Below are 18,078 nucleotides of genomic sequence, written 5' to 3' on the forward strand. Positions count from 1 at the left end.
GTTGAGGCAACAAGATGGCCACAGGCTTGAAAATAGCCTGGGCATTCTAGCTGTATTTCTGCGGCTGTGTTGAGACAACCTGACAGAAAGCAACTTGGAGGGGAGAAGGACTCACTGGACTTACAATTCCAGGTCACAATTATCAAGTGGTGGTGCACACCTTAAAATCCAGCACTCAGGAGGCAGAGGCAGGAGGATCTCTGTGAGTTCAAGGCCAACTGGGTCTACAGACTGAGTTCCAAGACAGCCAAGGCTACAGAGAAAAACCACACACACACACACAGAGAGAGAGAGAGAGAGAGAGAGAGAGAGAGAGAGAGAGAGAGAGAGAGAGAGAAACAGCAATAGCAACAGTAACAACAACAAAATCCAAAAGCAAAACAACACCAACAATTCCAGGTCACAGTAAAAGGACTTCATTGTTGGCACAAGACACCCCAAGACCAAGTTCTCAGCACAAAGGAGATTTATTTGTCCCAGAAGATAAAAGGGCAGAGAACAAGAGACAAAGACAGAGGACAAGGGAGAAAGGAAGAGGAACAAGAGAGAGGGAAGAAGGAATATTTGCCTCTGGATAGCGAGGAGACAGATGTGACCTGTAGGCAAATGGCGGTTTATAAAGGTAAAAGGGAACCCTGTGTTAGGACGAGGTGTTTAATATTGATTGGGCATGTTAATTAGGGAAGTCAACAGGGGACTTCTGATTGCTGGACTTCAGTACTGTGAGAGCCGGACCTTGGTGGTCAGCCTCAAGAGGAGGAAGTGGCCAAATAAGGGAATAATTCTTGGAGGGTAGCTTTAGGAATGTAATGGTTTCTAGCAAAGGAGAAGAAAAAGGGTTAAAGGACAAAACCGGTCTGCAATGTTTGCCATGCTCCAGCCTGCTAGAGCCCTTCACACAGCCCTTTATTGAGGGGAAGTCACAGCAGAAACTCAAGCAGCTAGTCATACTACTCCATGGTCAAGAGCAGAGTGAGAACAAACCGTCCTTGCTTCCTGCTTCTGCTCAGCTAGCTTCCTTCTTATACAGTTCACAGCTAGCCCATGAAATAGTGTCCCCGAATTCAGGATAGATCTTCCTACATCAATCAAACCTACATCAATCAAAAATGCTCCCCAGACATGTCCACAGGCCAAGCTGATCTAGACAATTCCTCAGTAAGACTCTCTAGGCTGTGTGTAGTTGATAATCAAAAGTAACCAGCTCACTGGGCAGTGGTGGTGCACGCCTTTAATCCCAGCACTCAGGAGGCAGAGGCAGGCAGATCCCTGAGTTGGAGGCCAGCCTGGTCTACAGAGCGAGTTCCAGGACAGCCAGTGCTACACAGAGAAACCCTGTCTCGAAAACAACAAAAAGTAGCCAGCTCACTGGGCTACCTAATAAGACCCTATCAAAATAAAAGTTATTAAATAATTGAGATTGGCAGAGGTGAAGAATGCAAGTTTGATATATTGTATTTCTGGAAACCAGTAACCTACAGAACTGAATATGCAAACCCCACTTAACAATGGCTTGGGGAGAAGTGATACCCAGGAGTCAATCACTGAAGGAAAGGCGACTGATGAATGATGCTAGGAGGAACAAATGCACAAACTAATGAAGAAACATAGGCCTAAATAGTAAACATTTGGCCTGCGTTCAGGATTAGGAAGCTCGATATTATTAAAATGCCAATTCTCTACAGTTTGGCTCACAGATTCGATGTCACCTCCATGTCAACATTCTCCTTTGTGTAATCAGATGAGCACAGCCAGGAGTGTAGACACACACCTGTGATTACACGATGTAGGAGAGAGGCAGGAAGATGAGGCGCTCCAAGTTATCCTTGGCTACACAGCAATTTCCAGAGAAAGCCTGGGCTACATGAGATCCTGCCTCAAAGAGACATACCAACAGAACATCGACAAGCACACACATGCTAATGCTTACATGAAAACACAAAGGACTGAATTAGCTCAAACAGTTCTGCAAAGAGAAGAACAAAGGACTGGGCTGTGGCTCAGTGACAGAGCACTTGTTACATACACATGCTTATGTTCCAGGGTTCAATCCCCAATACTGAAAACATTTGTCCTGCAGAGTCCAGAAACAGAGACGTGCTCGTGTAAGGGTCAAAGGAGAGAACAGACTCCATAAAGCTGTCCCCTGACCACACGTGCATGTGACGGTGGACAGTATGAGTTCTCTCCTGAGACTCCAAGGGAGGGGTGAAAGCAGGGAACAAGGGAGAGAGGCTAAGGGATCAAAAGCATGGAGAGGGAGCCGGTGGGAAAAGAATGAGCTCTTTAGAAACTGTGGCTCTCTATAAAATGCCTGAGTGTTACTCCCCAAAGCTGTCAAAGTCGTGATAAAAAAGAAATAAGACAGAAATTAAGGCTGGAGAGGTGGCTTAGGGGATAAGAGCATGCAGTGAAGGGGCTGAGGAGGCTTGGCTTGGGTCTGGCCGTGAACTTGCAGTGGGCTTTCTCAGGGGGGCTTTGTCTGTGCCCCACTGATTCTGTGTGTGTGTGTGTTTATAGCAGGCTTTTACTTAGCATAAGAAACGCCATTCTGCGAGGCAAGTACCAGAAAAACAGGGCGTCCTTGGCCTAACTGCAAAATGTACGTTTAGATAAACCACTTGGCATAAACCGTAATCAGCCAGCTGCAAAAGCCTGGGACCAAGGAAACACCCACCCTGACCACCCGCCCTGGGAGAGAAACCGTTGAGTCAAAATAAGATATCTATGGTTGGCCACTTGGCCTTGGGGAATAAACAGTTGGGCTGGGAAAGCACCCCCAAGGCCAAGTCAGCCACACACATCAAATTTCCGAGAATTAAAAATATGTCCCCAAGTTCACCCTGGCCTTCTTTGAATCAACCAATGGGAACCCTGTAACTATGCTTCTCGCTTCTGTAACCGTGCCTCTGCCCCTGGGATCCTATAAAAAAGTCCCCTTTACCCAAGGAGGGCGCACAAGTCCTCCGAGAGACTTTGTCGCCCCGGGTACCTGTGTATCTGAATAAACCCTCTTGCTGTTTGCATTTGATCCGTGGTTTCGGTGTGTTCCTTGGACTTGGGGTCTCTCCTGAGGGAAGATCTCCTCTGGGGGTCTTTCAGATGGAACCCACAGCCGTCTGCACACTAGGCAGGTGCTGAATCAATGAGCTTCCCTACCTTAACACCGTACTTGGTTTGTTTTCCCATATCTGGCTGCTTGGGGCAGGCATGGGATTCAGATAACTAAATGTCCTGAGTGATGCCTGTGGTAAGTAGGGGGTGAGCTCTGGGAGGAACTGACCAATAGGCTCCCAAAACAGGGCATAGGGAATCATAGGTGGTGTGATTTCTCCAGCTGTGACAGTTCAGGGTCCCAAAACAGGATGTAGAGAAAGCTGGGGTCAAAGAGAGAGGAAGTAAAGACAAGGAAGCAGCATGGCCAACTAGCTGGGTCAGCGTTGTCTCCCAGGAATTTCTGGCCTGGATTACTTGTACAGTGGGCTGTTCCTCTTTCCTCCAGTGAACTTGAACCTTTATGCATTTTCTTTTTAAAAATGATTTATTTATCTTTATTTGACATGTTTGGGTGTCTGTGCACCACATGCACATAGTGCCCACAGAAGCCCAAAGAGGGCATCAGATCTCCCAAAACTGGAGGTACACATGGGTGAGTTACAATGTGAGTGCTGAGCACCAACCCAGGTCCTCTGGAAGAACAGCCAGTGCTCTTAACACTGAGCATCTCTCCAGCCCCCTTTTTATGCATGTTCTTGCATCTTATATGGAGCCTTAAGACAAACTGAATTCTGGGTAAAATGGGCTTCTGAAAAGAACACACCCCTTTCCCAGGGGTGCCCACCTTGAAGAAAGACACCAGGGAGGAGATACCAGGGAGAGGAGAGACATAAGCCCGTGACTGCTAAGATCGGGGTCCTTGCTGCTCTCGTACATAGCCTGTTCTCCTTCTAAAGAGTGTATTCGTACTCCTTTCTCGCTCTAATCAAACCCCTGACGTCTTGGTCTGCTACTATGTCCTCTCCGAATACATCTCTTTTGAGAACACAAGAATCTCGACTGCTGTGGCAGCTGAAACCAGAAGAAGGGGTAAACTGCTCCTTCACAACCTTGGTAAGGGTGGCCAAGACAGATACCACCTTGCCCGACGTTCTTGGGGGTCCTTAGTGCATATCCGCTCCACTGCTCACACATTCACAGGGGAGATAGGATGAGGGTGCCTGTCATCACATCACTGATATGCCCAAGGCCCATATCCTGTCTGATCACGAGAAAAACATCAGGAAAACCCAAACTGTGGGTCTCTATAAAATACCTGAGTGTTACTCCCCAAAGCTGTCAAAGTCATGATAAAAAAGAAATAAGACAGACAGAAATTAAGGAGAGATGGAAAGGTGGCTCGGGGGATAAGAGCATGCAGTACTCTTCCAGAGGTCCAGAGTTCAGTTCCCAACACCACATCGAAACCTCTAGTCCCTGTGGGCCCCTGCACTCACTCACGTGCATACCCATATACAAACACACATTCACATAATTTTTAAAAGGAGGAGAAAGAGAAGGGAAAGAAAGGAAGGAAGGAAGGAAGGAAGGAAGGAAGGAAGGAAGGAAGGAAGGAAGGAAGGAAGGAAGGAAGGAAGGAAGCCAGAAATCATCACAGGCCAGAGGAGGAGATATGGTGAAGAACAACACACTGGTGGGTAACAACAAGCAGTCTGAATAAAGGTAACTTAATAACCTCACCGGCCTTCAGAGGGCAGTGCAAGGCTCGCTGCAGGGGGCAATGCAGGGATCGGCCTGCAGGGGGCAGTGCAGGGATTTCTTGACGTGAACAATTCACGCCTTGCAGGCACGGAGCAGGGCAGGACTCACCTGCAGAAGGCCTATCAGGACTTGGTCTGGAGGGGACAGTACTGGTCTCACCTGCAGGGGGCAGTGAAGAGCTCACTGGTGCAATTGAAGGCATTAGCAACTCAGGTCCATCCAGTCGTTGCCATGGAGCTCATGAGCCCGGAGAATTTTTTTTTTTTTTTCAAACTTAGAAAAAACAGTTTTTATGTGAAATCTCCCAATGTTCAACATTGACTGGGTTGTTTCAGTCACAGCCTGTGGACCACATCAAACAGATCTCAGGGGCCAAGCCACACAGTTCAACCTGCCAGCTCAGTCACATGACCAGCTCGGGCCAGAACAACAGGCCCAGCCACCAGCCACTTGCTTCACAGTCCCTTCTCACTAGGCTCCTAGAGTCAGGGACAGCGCAGGACCCTCCCAACAGCAGCTGTTCGCTTCCGGAATGGCCCACACTGAACTCTCAAGCTTCCCCAGACCTTGGGCTGTCCTGTCTGGGTCGATGGCACTGAGTTCTGCTTGGCTGTGGAAGCTGGGAGCCTGAGGCTTACTGTCCAGCCCTCCTTCTCTCATTCCCACTTCCTCTAAGCCCACTCTGAAACTGGAGTTGTAGGGCAACAGCCTTGACTCCAGCAACCCAAATAAGGTAGATTTGGCCACCTGCCCCAAACACTATTAAAGAGACAAAGAACGGTAAAAAGCAGAAAAGGGAGACATAATCATTGGTCACTGGGAAGATAAACAGATAAGGGGTCCTCTGACCCCCAACTTTACCATGGGTTGCTGATACAATTTGCTTTGTATAGAGGGAGAATTCAGGCAGCAGCAGTGAGACGTGTACATTATTAAGCAATCCTGATCCAGATTCGGCCCCATCATTAATACAACTGGTCCTGCAAGGTGGTCCTTAAGTTGCTACAGGGGTAGAGCTTAGCAGATAAGGGTGCAGACTGTGTCTGCAGAGGACCCGAGTTCAAGTTTCTGCATCCATGTCATGTGATCACAACTTTCTGTGACTCTAGCTCCATGGAATCCAATGTCCACACACACACACACACACACACACACACACACACACACACACACACAAAATAAACCATTGTTTTAAAAATCCTTAAATGAGTGGTGGTGGTGAGTTTTTTGCTTTTTGTTTTTGTTTTTTGTTTTTTGTTGTTTTTGTTTTAAAGACAGAGTCTCTCTGTGTAGCCCTGGCTGTCCTGGAACTTGCTTTATTAATCAGGTTGGGCTTAAACTCACAGGGATCCTCCTGCCTCTGCCTCCTGAGTACTGGGATTAAAGGTGAGTGCCACCACCGCTCTGCTTGTTGTTGTTTTAAAAGAAGAAATTGTTATACAGGCTAATCACCCCAGGGATCAAACTGGGTTGCTACAAGATGACCTGCTCTAGGGTACAGCTTCCACAAGACGGATAACTGTAACATCCTGGAGGTGGTCTGCTGTGGGATGTTCTGTATGGCAAATGTGTTGCTAATTAGTCAATAAATAAAACACTGATTGGCCATTGGCTAGGCAGGAAGTGTAGGCGGGACAAGGAGGAGAATAAAGCTGGGAAGTGGAAGGCTGAGTCAGAGAGACACTGCCAGCCGCCACCATGACAACTAGCATGTGAAGATGCCGGTAAGCCACGAGCCATGTGGCAAGGCATAGATTAATGGAAATGGATTAATTTAAGCTGTAAGAACAGTTAGCAAGAAGCCTGCCACAGCCATACAGTTTGTAAGCAATATAAGTCTCTGTGTTTGCTTGGTTGGGTCTGAGTGGCTGTGGGACTGGCGGGTGACAGAGATTTGTCCTGACTGTGGGCCAGGCAGGAAAACTCAAGCTACAGTGGTCTGTCCTTCATTTAGGTCTTGCTGTTACTGGTTGGGCCAAGTGAAGAGTTGATGCTTTTTAGCAAAAGCAGTTTCTAGATGTCTGTCACAACCCCATTCAGGGTTTAGTCCTAAGTCCTTGTGACACCTCAGGGTTCTATACGGACAACCCTGAGTCTATGCAGGTTCCCACCCCTCCCCCACCACCTGCCCATTTTGCACACAGTGCTATGAATTTGGTGGACCTTACCCCACACAGGAGTCTTCTGGATAGACCTTTCCCAGCCCCAGAGGTGCACGTATCCTTTCCTTGAGGAGGGCCTGCTGCCCACAGGCCTTCTTACCTCTGCTTGTTAGCCCCCTCCACGCCATCCCTTACCCTGGTAGACTCTGCCTTCGTGTAAAAAGCAGGTGGATGACTCTACACTTGAGGCCCTCTATCCCCACCCTCCCATGACACACAACTGGTACGTTCATCCCCCAGACTGGCCCAGAGCTCTGTGCCAAGGCCCAACACAAGCTATCCTGCTTGTATGTATGCATGTATGCATGCATGCATGTATTATGTGTGCATGTGTGCATGTATGCATGCATGCATGCATTTGTTTACCTATTTGTGTATGTATGAGACATGGCCTCTCGCATCCCGAGCTGGTTCTGAACTCTGTAGCATGGATGATCTTGAGCTGCTGGTCCTCCTCTGGCCTCCCTACTGCTGGGATTACAGGCATGCACGGCAGGATCAACCCTAGGGTTTCACACTAAGCAAGCACTCTACCAACCGAGCCACACCCCAGTCCCTCAAGCCGTCTTTTCAGTATCCAGCAGACAGACTGAGGGACAGAGGGATGGAAGAGAGAGAAGAGAGAGAAAAGGCCAAAGGGCCATCTGGCTGCACAGTCACAGTCTCGCCCTCCATCTGCTCACAGCTCTACCCTTTGTGTCCTTCCAATGTGTGGGTGTGGGTGAGTGGTACAGGCATGTTGTGCACCTGTGTGTACACATGTATGAGCATGCACATGTGTAGGTGTGGGTGTAGAAAAAGGCTATTTGCAGGATGAAGACCCATCCAGGAGTGACACAGAGGCAGCATCACAGAGCATAGGCTGAGATATCTCTGTGGGGGACAGGACATGGTACCTTCCAACCCATCCCCAAACCCTCTTTTATATTCTGCTGAAAAGGCATGCTTGGGAGCGAGCCAATTGTGTTTAGTTCTCAGGAGCCCAGTTCCCCCAGCATCTGCCTCACAGGTGTCCTCAATAGACAAAAACAAGAGGTCTCTGTTAAAGCCACCAAACACACATTAGCCATATGTGAAAAGATGAGTCATATTCGACCCAGATTTTCACCTGCCTCACTCCATGGCGAACAGCGTGGGGCTCTGCTCGGCTTCCAAACCCTGACCTGACTCTGAGCCAGTCACAGCTCCCCAGGAGCACTTCTCAAGTTCAGCCACAGAGGCTCCCACAAGTTACCTACAAGCTGCCTTGTCAAAACAATTAAAAATAATGATGACAATAATCATGCTAATAATCCTGGCAATAGCGTGAACAGTGTACTCACTGCATGCCAGGGACGGGTGTAAGTTATCGACACAAACTCAACCCTCACAAGAGCCTCATAAGAGCAGAACTATTGTCAGTGCTTCAGGGGAGGAAGCTTCAATGCAGAGAAGGTAACTGACTTCTCCAAGGAATGAGCAGAACAAGCCGCCAGCCCTCACTGGCTCCGGAGAATCTGTGGGCTCTGCTGAAATCACAGCCAGCACTCAAGTCTCTGATCTTAGTGTGGATTCTTGGTCCATAAAATGCAAGAAGAAAGATTCCGATTAAACCCCGGGTTGGCATCCTGCCAGCCAAATGCCACCACTCTGTTTTCTGGTGAGATGAGGTTACCTGCCAAAATCTGCTTATTTGCATCCCCCTCCTCCCCACAGCCAGTCTGGTCGTGGTACCTTCTTAAAACCTTTCCTCTGAAGAGACATTCCTGGCCCCTGCCCCCTCCAGCCCTCCCAACACACCCATAGGTGTACCCTGCAGGGAAGGTGGGATCCCCCAGGACAGGCTGAGAACCTGGAGGCAGCCGCAGGGGAAGATGACAGAGGATGGGGTGGTACTCTCTCCTAGCCTTGTCCAAACCCACCATCTGGTCACAGCGTGGGCAGGACCTGCGTCAGAACAAGCCGGTGTGAAGTTCAACCTGTTTGAGCAGCCCTTGTCTTGACGGCCTCGTTCCTACGGCTGGTTAACATCTTGCGTTGAATTTTAACATGAAATATCTTTTTGACACAGCAAGGAGAGCAAAGTCCCTTTGGAGCAGAGAGGCCAAACTTGCAGGAGCCGCTGGGCACATGAAAGGAAGAGCATGGAGCTGGCCACTCGGTGCTCTCCTTGACCTACTTAGGGCAGATTTGTTCAGTGAGCCACAGACGCCTTCCACGGTAGCGGGGAGTCGGGGAGTAGGGCAGAAGGGGCTGAAAGGGGCACTCCCATGAGGGGGCCAGTTAAAGCCTCAAGCACACTCACCCCCGAGTCCAGCTGCCTGTCTAACTGATGACAAGCTGGCAGTTTCTGGCCACCCCAGCCACTTTCCCCAGCATACAACCTCCAGGTGGGCCGTAAGACACACAGGTAGCTGGCCATTGCTGGAGCCCAGAGGCCGGCAGGGAAAATGCTCTTGAATGATGTAGAATGCTTCCAGGATCAAAAGAATCGTCCTGGGGACCCTGTGTCTGTCGGGTGCTAGTCAGGACAGCAGGCAGGCGGGGTGTGGGGAGAAAGCTGCTGTGGGGGTGACCCTGGAAGTCAGCTTAAGGAGAAAGGCTACTTTTATCTGAAAAAGCCTACTAGGGGACTTTGGGCTACATACATACAAAGTTGGAATCTGGTTAGAGACTGAACAGGCCCAGTGGGTGGTGTACGGAAGCAAAGACAGACCTTTCCAGCCACCAAGAACACCATAGGGACTTTCCTGGGGCCCCTTGAGGAGGTGGAGGAGCAGGAGAAATGGACCCTGGAGCTTAGGGAGAGAGGACAGTAGTGACCTACAGGAAAACAGGCAGATGCTGGGACAGAGGGGCCTGAGTGCAGCCCCACGGCTCCCCAGGCAGCAGACGGCCTGGCTTCACTGCTCTGCCTCAGGATCACCTCTATAAATACGTGTATAGGCATGGTCTGTCTGTCCAGGAGAAACGTCAGAGTGATTAAATAGGTGGACTCAGAACAGTGGTCAATACATACTCAAGAGTCAGTGCCGTCATCACCACCATTGTCCTTAGCACCATCACCGTTATCAACATCCCCATTATCACCATCACTTTCCCCACCGCCACCAACCCCACCACCGTCACCATCATCATCCCCACCATCATCATCCCCACCATCACCTTCCCACCATCTTCATCATCGTCGTCACCACCATCCTCACCATCACTGCCACCACTCACATCAACATCCTCCTCACCAACACCAGCACCCACACCCTCCTCACGGTCTCCACCATCACTATATCATCATCACCGTCCCCAACACCACTGTCATCATTTCATCATCACCATGATTTCCGTGGTCACCACTACCATCCCCGTCCCCACTAGCAATCCTCCCCGTCACTCTAATCACCGCCCTCCTTCCCCAATGCCACCGTCACCTCATCTGTATCTTTATTACTGTACCCACTAGGGTCATCACCGCGAACATCGTCGGTGCACTGTTACATCACCATCGTAACCCCCACCATCACTGCCATCTTCACTGTGGCCGCCACCACCATTATTACCATCGCTGTTGTTAACACGGAAGGTAGCAGGTCTTGGGTGCTCTGTCGGTAATTTTGAGGTGATCTTGAGGTCATGTCCAGAACACACTCAGTAGTGATCAGGAGTGGAGTTGGTACTGTTATATGGAAGGGCAATGGCCCAGATTTCCGGAACATCCCAGAACAGCCATTTAGAGTGAGCAGTATTCAGGAGTGCCGTGCTTCAGAGGGGCTGGAGGAATTGTCTAGGTGGCGTGTGGGCTGAGGCTTCATGCCTCCTCACTTAGACACCGCACATCTGGAGAAGGGGGAATAGAGACCAACCCTTCCCATCCTCTAGACACCCTGGGCTTTTTAAAGGCAGGCTGGCCTTTAGTTCTGCCTGGGGCACTGTGAGAGAAACAGTGGCTGGGACCCGACCCTCGGGAGCCTGGAAGCCTGTGACCTGACTCAGGACCCCTACTTGGGACAGACATCTTTAGGCGCTTCTCCCACACACATGGGTGTAGAGGAACCGGCAGGGAATAGATTTGGGAGGACATGGCTGGTTCTGGTAAAAGGGACAGGAAAGAGCAGAGGTGGGGAGTGTGTGCGTGTACAGGAAGGAGTCGATGCCCGGTGGGTCAAGACCAGGCAGCAGAGAGGGAAAAGGTTCCCAAGAGCTACGTCCCTCTCTCTGAAGCAATGGAGATCCACGGAGAGCTCTGCTCCGGGCTGGGCTGCACACTAGTTGATAGAGTGCTTGCTTGTCTACTGTGCATGACACCCTGGTTCAGTTCCCATAAAACGGGGGGGGGGGGGGGTGTGCCTGTAATCCCAGAGCTTGTACAATGGGGGCAGGAGCCCTGGAGACTAAGGTCCTCATCAGTTATACGCAGAGATTTCCAACAGGCTCTGGCTGTTCTTTGCCATCATCCTTTTCTTGGTCCAGGGCTACATCATGGGCATCTTGACTTTCTGGACTGATTATGTAGCAGGGTTTCTTTTCTTTCTTTCTTTCTTTCTTTCTTTCTTTCTTTCTTTCTTTCTTTCTTTCTTTTCTTCTTCTTCTTCTTCTTCTTCTTCTTCTTCTTCTTGGTGTGTGTGTGTGTGTGTGTGTGTGTGCACACGTGCGCACGCGCACGCGCACGCGCATCCTCCTGGTCCCCAATATCCCGCAGTGATGGCAGCTGCCTTTGGCCTCCAGCCAGGCAGAAGAAAGCTTAGGGGCTACATGAGATCCTGTCTCAATACACACTAAAATGTCCACTCAAAGGTGACAAGGGACAGGCTGCTAGGTCCCTTCTGAGAGACTGTCCCTGGAGTACCATTCCATTTTAGAAAGAAGTGAGCCGAGAAGTTCTGATCCTGCAGTGACGATTTCTCGGCTTCTCGAGAACCCGAGGACAGTGCCCTGGAACTCTACAGCACCCTACACAGCAGCCACCTCAGGCTGTCACCTCCTCCAGCAGCCTCCTGGATTTACTACTCTTGCCCTGGCCCCCAGGGTTTGCTGAGTCACCCACAGTCAGCTCTCTCAGCCTGGCCTGCCCTTTCTTCTGCCTGGCTGAAGGCCAGAGGCAGCTGCCATCCCCGCGGGATATTGGGGACCAGGAGGATGCACACACCGAGAGAGAGAGAGAGAGAGAGAGAGAGAGAGAGAGAGAGAGAGAGAGAGAGAGAGAGGGAGAGAGAGGGAGGGAGAGAGAGGGAGGGAGGGAGGGAGAGGGAGGGAGAGAGGGAGGGAGAGAGAGGGAGGGAGGGAGAGGGGGAGGAAGAAGGAATGAAGGAAGAAAGAAAAGAAAAACCCTGCTACATGATCAGTCCAGAAAGTCAAGATGCCCATGATGTAGCCCTGGACCAAGAAAAGGATGATGGCAAAGAACAGCCAGAGCCTGTTTAGAAAACACACCCACTTTACTGTCTGATGCAGCCCACGGCAGCAGGGACATGAAGGCCTTCAGCAGCTAGCTCCTTCCGGTCTAACCTCACCTGCGCTATTGGACTTCCCTATCCCCATCCTGCATTTACATCCCAATTAAAACTGGACCAACAACTGCTGCCTCAGCTCCTTCTGACCTGCACCCCAACCCCCTCTTTCCACTCCTCTCTACCTACTGGAATCCACAGAACCCCTGCTCCTCTTCAACAGACTCCTTTCAACTCCAAGGACCAGGGACAAGAGGAGCCCCTTCCAGTTGCTGCCAAATACTCGCTGTCCCAGGCTTCCTTTGGTCAAAGGGCCAAGCCCTCCATGACCAGTGTCAATCCAAAAGTAGAACCAGGCTGGAGAGGCCCCTGGGCCCACTTACAAAAATCTTATCACAGGCATTGAGGGGATACCAGCTGCATTCCCCAAGACACACATCTCTTCTGTACTCAAACTTACAATGTCCACATTCCCCACTGCCCGTCTGCGTCTTAAGTCGCCAGCCTTGTCTTCCCAATACCCCATGACAGAGGGCCATCCCTGGGGCCCCAGGAGCACCTCAGCTCTGCAGCTGGGCCACACCCTCTACTGGACTCCAGGACCTGGCCCTCTGGGGCTCAAGGAACCTGGCTCCAGCCAACGTCCGACTTCTACCAGGCATCAAGGTCCCGATTTCTAACTAGGACTTCCATCGGCACATGAGCTAGCTGTACCATCTTCTCAAAAACAAAGCACTAACGACACATTAGCCCGAGAGTGACGCAGCTCACCGTCCACAGGTCCCCTCATCCTTCCTCCCAGTGAAGAGCCAGGATGGGGAAAGGAAAGTCCAAGAGCGTAGGTGAGGTTAGACCGGAAGGAGACTGAGCTATGTCTCCATCCACCCATAGCTCTCACCACTGAACCGAGGACAGAATTACTATGTGTCACCTTCAGCTCTAGCTAACAAAGGCCAAATCAGCTAGGTAGGTTCACTGTACTCTCTTCCCTATGGCTGACACATGAGCCCAGTGGCTTCAGGTGACAATTGTAGAGTCACAAGCAGGAAAGGGCTACATTCCCTTGGAGGACAGCCATCCACCAATCAGTAGCAACCACCTAGGACTTTACACAATTAAGAAAGAAGCTTCTAGACGGGAGAGACTCAACAGTTGAGAGCATGTACTGCTCTTCCAGAGGACTGGAGTTCAGGTCCCTGTACCCACATCCAGCAGCTCACAACTGCCTGTAACTCCAGTTCCAGGTGTTCTGTACCTCTTCTGGCCTCTGTGGGCACCTGCATGCGTGCGTGTGTACACACACACACACACACACACACACACACACCGCCCATATATACACACAGTAAAAATATTTTTTATTTTCAAAGAACTTCCATGTCAGGAATGGTAATGTAACCTATCCCAGCATTCAAGAGGAAGGGGCAGCAGGATCAGGAATTTAAGGCCATCCTCTGTTACCTAGAGAGTTCTAGTGCTACATGAGAACCTGTCTCACAAACACACAGAGTGCTGGGGCTATATCTCAGTCGGCAGAGTATTTACCTAGCACTCATGAAGCCTTGGGTTCAATCCCCAGCAGTGCATAAATCAGTGGTGGTGATGCCTGCCTGTAATCTCCTCACTTGGGGTGGAGCCAGGAGGTCTGAGGCCAACCTGGACCGAGACCTTATTTCAGAAAGAGAGCAAGAGAGACTTTGAAAATCATCTTGGGGACAGCTTGTCAGAGCAGTGGATGACTGATCCACACGATTTCCCGGTCTCCAGCCTCTCGTTGGATGCTCCTGGAATGTGTGGCCCCATCCCACTTCCTGTCTTCCAGTCTTCATGTGACCTCTGCACCTGTCTGGATTTCACCCTTCAACAGTCCCTTCAGACATGGTCATCAGGGAAGTTCACGTGGCCAGGTCCAGTCCCAGACTCTCCCTCCCCTGTCTTCAGCATTAATGTTCACCCTGCTTCAGGAATGCCATGCTGGGCTATATTTCATTGCTGACCATTCCTGTCCTCACATCTCTCTGGCTGGTCTCCTGCTCCATGCCTGGTCAAGGGTTTGGCTTCCACCACACCTCTTTCTATGAAAGGTCTCTGTTGGCCTGTGACTCCACATGCTCTTTGTCCCCAAGTCACTCCAAGGTGCCACCACCTGAATGGCTCAGGGATATGCTGAGCTCAACCCACTCAGAGCTGGGGATAGCCACTTAACTCTGACCTTCTCCTTCCCCAGGACGCCTCACCTTTGTGACTGGCCCCATCACCCACCGCCTGACCACAGTTTTTCCTCTTCCGCTCGCAGAACTACCTTGAACCCACGCCAGTCAGTAAGCCTGGTGCCCACAGGCTTCTCTCCTGCCTTTCTGTGCCAGCCTTCACCACCATTTCTGTTCACACGTTGCTCCCATGGCTTCCTGGGGGACATTTCCTCTACACATTCCCCTTGGTCAGGCTGTTCTCCTCCCAGCAGCCAGGGAATCCTTCAAACAGCAGGCAAGCCGAGCTGGAGAGGCGCTCCATGGTTGAGTGCTTGCTGCTCTGCTAGAGGACCAGGGCCCCTGGTGCCTAACACAGGATGTATTGTGTGGTTTGGCAATGTAGTAACGGTGGGAGGGGATAGAACAGAGGCAAAGGGAGAAATCCTTGGAATTAGTTCGGCTTAGAGACACATGAGACTGGGAGCTGAGGAGCCAGGGTGTGAACTGTGACTCCATCCCAGACTGAGGGCTGTGTAATGATGGGCAAAAAATTGATCCTAAGACAAGGAGGCCCGGGGAAGAGACAGAGCCTCAATAGTTTAGGACATATGTCTTGAAGAGGCATATGGTAATGTCAAAAAAGCTTATTGAGGCTCAGTACAGGGAATCAATGAAGGAGAGCAAGAGCAGTGGCAGCTTCAGGTGGCCAGTGAGGCCCATAGACTGGACGGCATGGGTACGCACAAATCCCCAAGCATAGGATACCGTTCATGCTAGCATCATGACAACCCTGGGACCGCAAGTGTCGGTAAACTGCATGTTTTGCAACTCTGTGGGTTTGGTGTCCAGGTTTCGGCACCAAAAATGTTAGTAAATTTCACCAAAAATGTTAGTAAACTGATTGCAAAAACTCTGGGTTTGGTGTCAGGCAACAGCTTGAGCTGCTTAGGACAGCTCTGATGGCTGAACTGGAGACAGTTCAACCGTGGAGGGCGAGGCATCTGGATGCCTCGAGCTGCTCAGAACAACTCTGCCCTGAAGGTGTCCCGGACACCTGAAGCTGTTTAGCACAGCTCTGACGGCTGGGACTGCAAAGAAACAGCCCAACCCTGGGAGGGAAATTTTTCTGACTTCTTGGGAGAGTCAGGCCTGGAAGTGCTTCAGCAGGGAAGGATATCCTGACTCTTCGGGAAAGTCAAGGTATACCTGGTGTGATGGGGAATGGTCTCCCCGCAGGATATAGCCATCCTGCTCCTCTCCTGGACAGCCTCTACAGCTGAGCTTTGCTCAGCCTCCACTTCAGAGGGCTTCCTAGCAGAGCTCTGCTTCTCTGGCCTAAGATGTTGCTTCTTTTGCTTCACTCTGTGAAAAGGGAAACCCCTGCAGAAATGTAGCAATCTCCTCCGGCTCCAGAAAAAAGTGTTACAGTTTTCTCTGTCCAGTGAGCAATGTCTGAGCAAAGATCTGTTCAGCTCCTCCTTGCCCTGCTCTTTCAGCTTGCTCTCTCTCTCTCTCTCTTGTTTTGTCCACTGGGGAATGTCTTAGCAAGGATCTTCTCTATGCCAGTGAATGAAGATCTTCATACCCAAAAAACTCTTTTGAGGAAAAGGTTTATTTGGGAAGGAGGAGTCCAGGAGAGTAGCTGCCTCTACCAGGATGGAACGAATAGCCTTTTTTTCTAACAGACTAGGCTGAGCAGTTTACACAGGAAGTCTTGGGGGTGGAGTCAACCCTGGGCCCAGGGTTCAATTATCCTGCTCTGTGATTGGTTGGTTTCACAAGTCGGTTGGCCAGGGGAAGAGATCTGATGTCTCTGATCTGACTGAGCCAAACTGTGTTTCTTTCTGCCCTGATCTGAGCATCTTTCCCTAGTTCTGGGCTCCAGGGTCAGGGTGGGTTTCTTTAGCCAGTCCCTTTTCCCTACAGCGAGGCCTCCCAGCCACCTCGCCTGGGTTAGAGCACAGCATAGTCATGAGGTCCCTGTAAGGTGGGCAGGAGCCCTGAGGGCTGACAGCCCCCAACACCCTTAGTGGCAGGATTAGGCCCCAGGTCTTGCCAAACAGAGGCCAGGGCCATGAGGGCAGGTGGAGGAAGAAGTTGAAGCTTTCATTTGCAATGCCGTTGGCCTGGTTAAACTTTGAAGAAATGATTACTAAACCTTTTTCTATTAAATGACTCCTAGTCACACTTTAATTCTAGTCAGAGTGACTTCTCTCTCCCCCTCCTTGCTTCCCGAGCCTGTTTTTTGCTTTTTGTTTTTCTCTTTCTGGGAGCCAGGGTCTGCTGTGTCTCTGAGAGGACCCCGAGGCCTGCAGATTACAGCAGAGGGTTCCAGGTCTGAGGGTGAGCCGCCCCTAAAAACAGCCAGCAGGCAGATACCAAGGAGCCTTGGTCGGCTCTGACTGGGTGACACAGTGTCCTGACGTGCACCCGGAAAGATGGGCGTGGGCAGAGCTGTAGGGGAAGGAGGCTCATCGGACTGACCGGGGGTCCCGGGCCGGCCTCTGTGAACTGGCAGTTGCATGGTGATACCCAGGAGAAATCCATGGGGTTTTCTGAACTCCTGGACCGAGTAGGGGGCCTGGGCAGGTTCCAGGTCCTCCAAACCGTGGCTCTGGTGACCCCCATTTTGTGGGTCACCAGCCAGAACATGCTGGAGAACTTCTCAGCTGCTGTGCCCCGCCACCGCTGTTGGGTGCCCCTTCTGGACAACAGTACTGCCCAGGCAAGTGTCCCCGGGGACTTTGGGCCCGATGACCTTCTGACCGTCTCCATCCCCCCTGGCCCTGCTCAGCAACCCCACCAGTGCCTCCGCTTCCGTCAACCTCAGTGGCAGCTTATGAAGACCAACACCACGGCCACCAACTGGAGTGAGGCCGACACTGAGCCGTGTGAGGACGGCTGGGTCTATGACCGCAGCGTCTTCACGTCCACGATCGTGACCACAGTAAGAGTGCTTGGGAGGTCAAAATCACAGTCACAGTTGCCTGGACTTAGTGCTCCAGTCTCAAAAAGGATATACCTCCCCAGGCCTCCTCACTGTGGGCGGAGGAGGTGGAGGGGGGGCAACCAAGACTTGCAGGGGACTAAGAGCAAGAGTCCATCTGCAAAGTTAGATGTAGTCAATCGTGCCTGTGGTCCCAGCCCTCGGGAGGCAGGAGGATTATCATGAGTCTGAGGCCAGCCTGAACTACTCAGTGAGTTACGTTTACACAGACTGGCCTGGGGTGGCACCCTGTTTCTGCATCACCCCATGGCTTCATCCATAGCTGAGCCTTGGCTGGGTCTCCAGGTCACCCAGTCTCAGGAACCTGTTGGCTGTCTCTAGGCTGAGCGCACAGGACCCGGACAAGCACCGGCCTCTCAGGAGAGCTGTTGGCAGGCTGGGGAGATAAATCAGCTTGCCCTGTAAGGGTGAAAACCTGAGTTAGCTCTCCAGCACCCATGAAAAACCTGGGCCCGGCGGTGGCATGACTGTAATATCAGCTCTAGAGAGGCAGAAACGGGGGCTCCCGGGGCTCACTAGCCAGCCAGCCCAGTCTA

At 51.2% G+C, this 18,078-nt stretch overlaps 1 protein-coding gene across 1 annotated transcript in view; it reads left to right on the plus strand.

Moving 5' to 3' along the window:
- The first annotated feature begins 16,334 nt into the window (after positions 1-16,334).
- Positions 16,335-18,078, plus strand: part of Slc22a12 (solute carrier family 22 member 12) — a 6,926-nt gene continuing 5,182 nt past the window's right edge. Inside the window, exon 1 of the mRNA XM_059253693.1 lies at positions 16,335-17,482. Coding sequence (XP_059109676.1) covers positions 17,081-17,482 — 402 coding nt within the window. The 5' untranslated portion in view covers positions 16,335-17,080. The remainder of the gene's footprint in view (positions 17,483-18,078) is intronic.

This window comes from Peromyscus eremicus, chromosome 1, assembly GCF_949786415.1.
Source record: "Peromyscus eremicus chromosome 1, PerEre_H2_v1, whole genome shotgun sequence".
NCBI lineage: Eukaryota > Metazoa > Chordata > Mammalia > Rodentia > Cricetidae > Peromyscus > Peromyscus eremicus.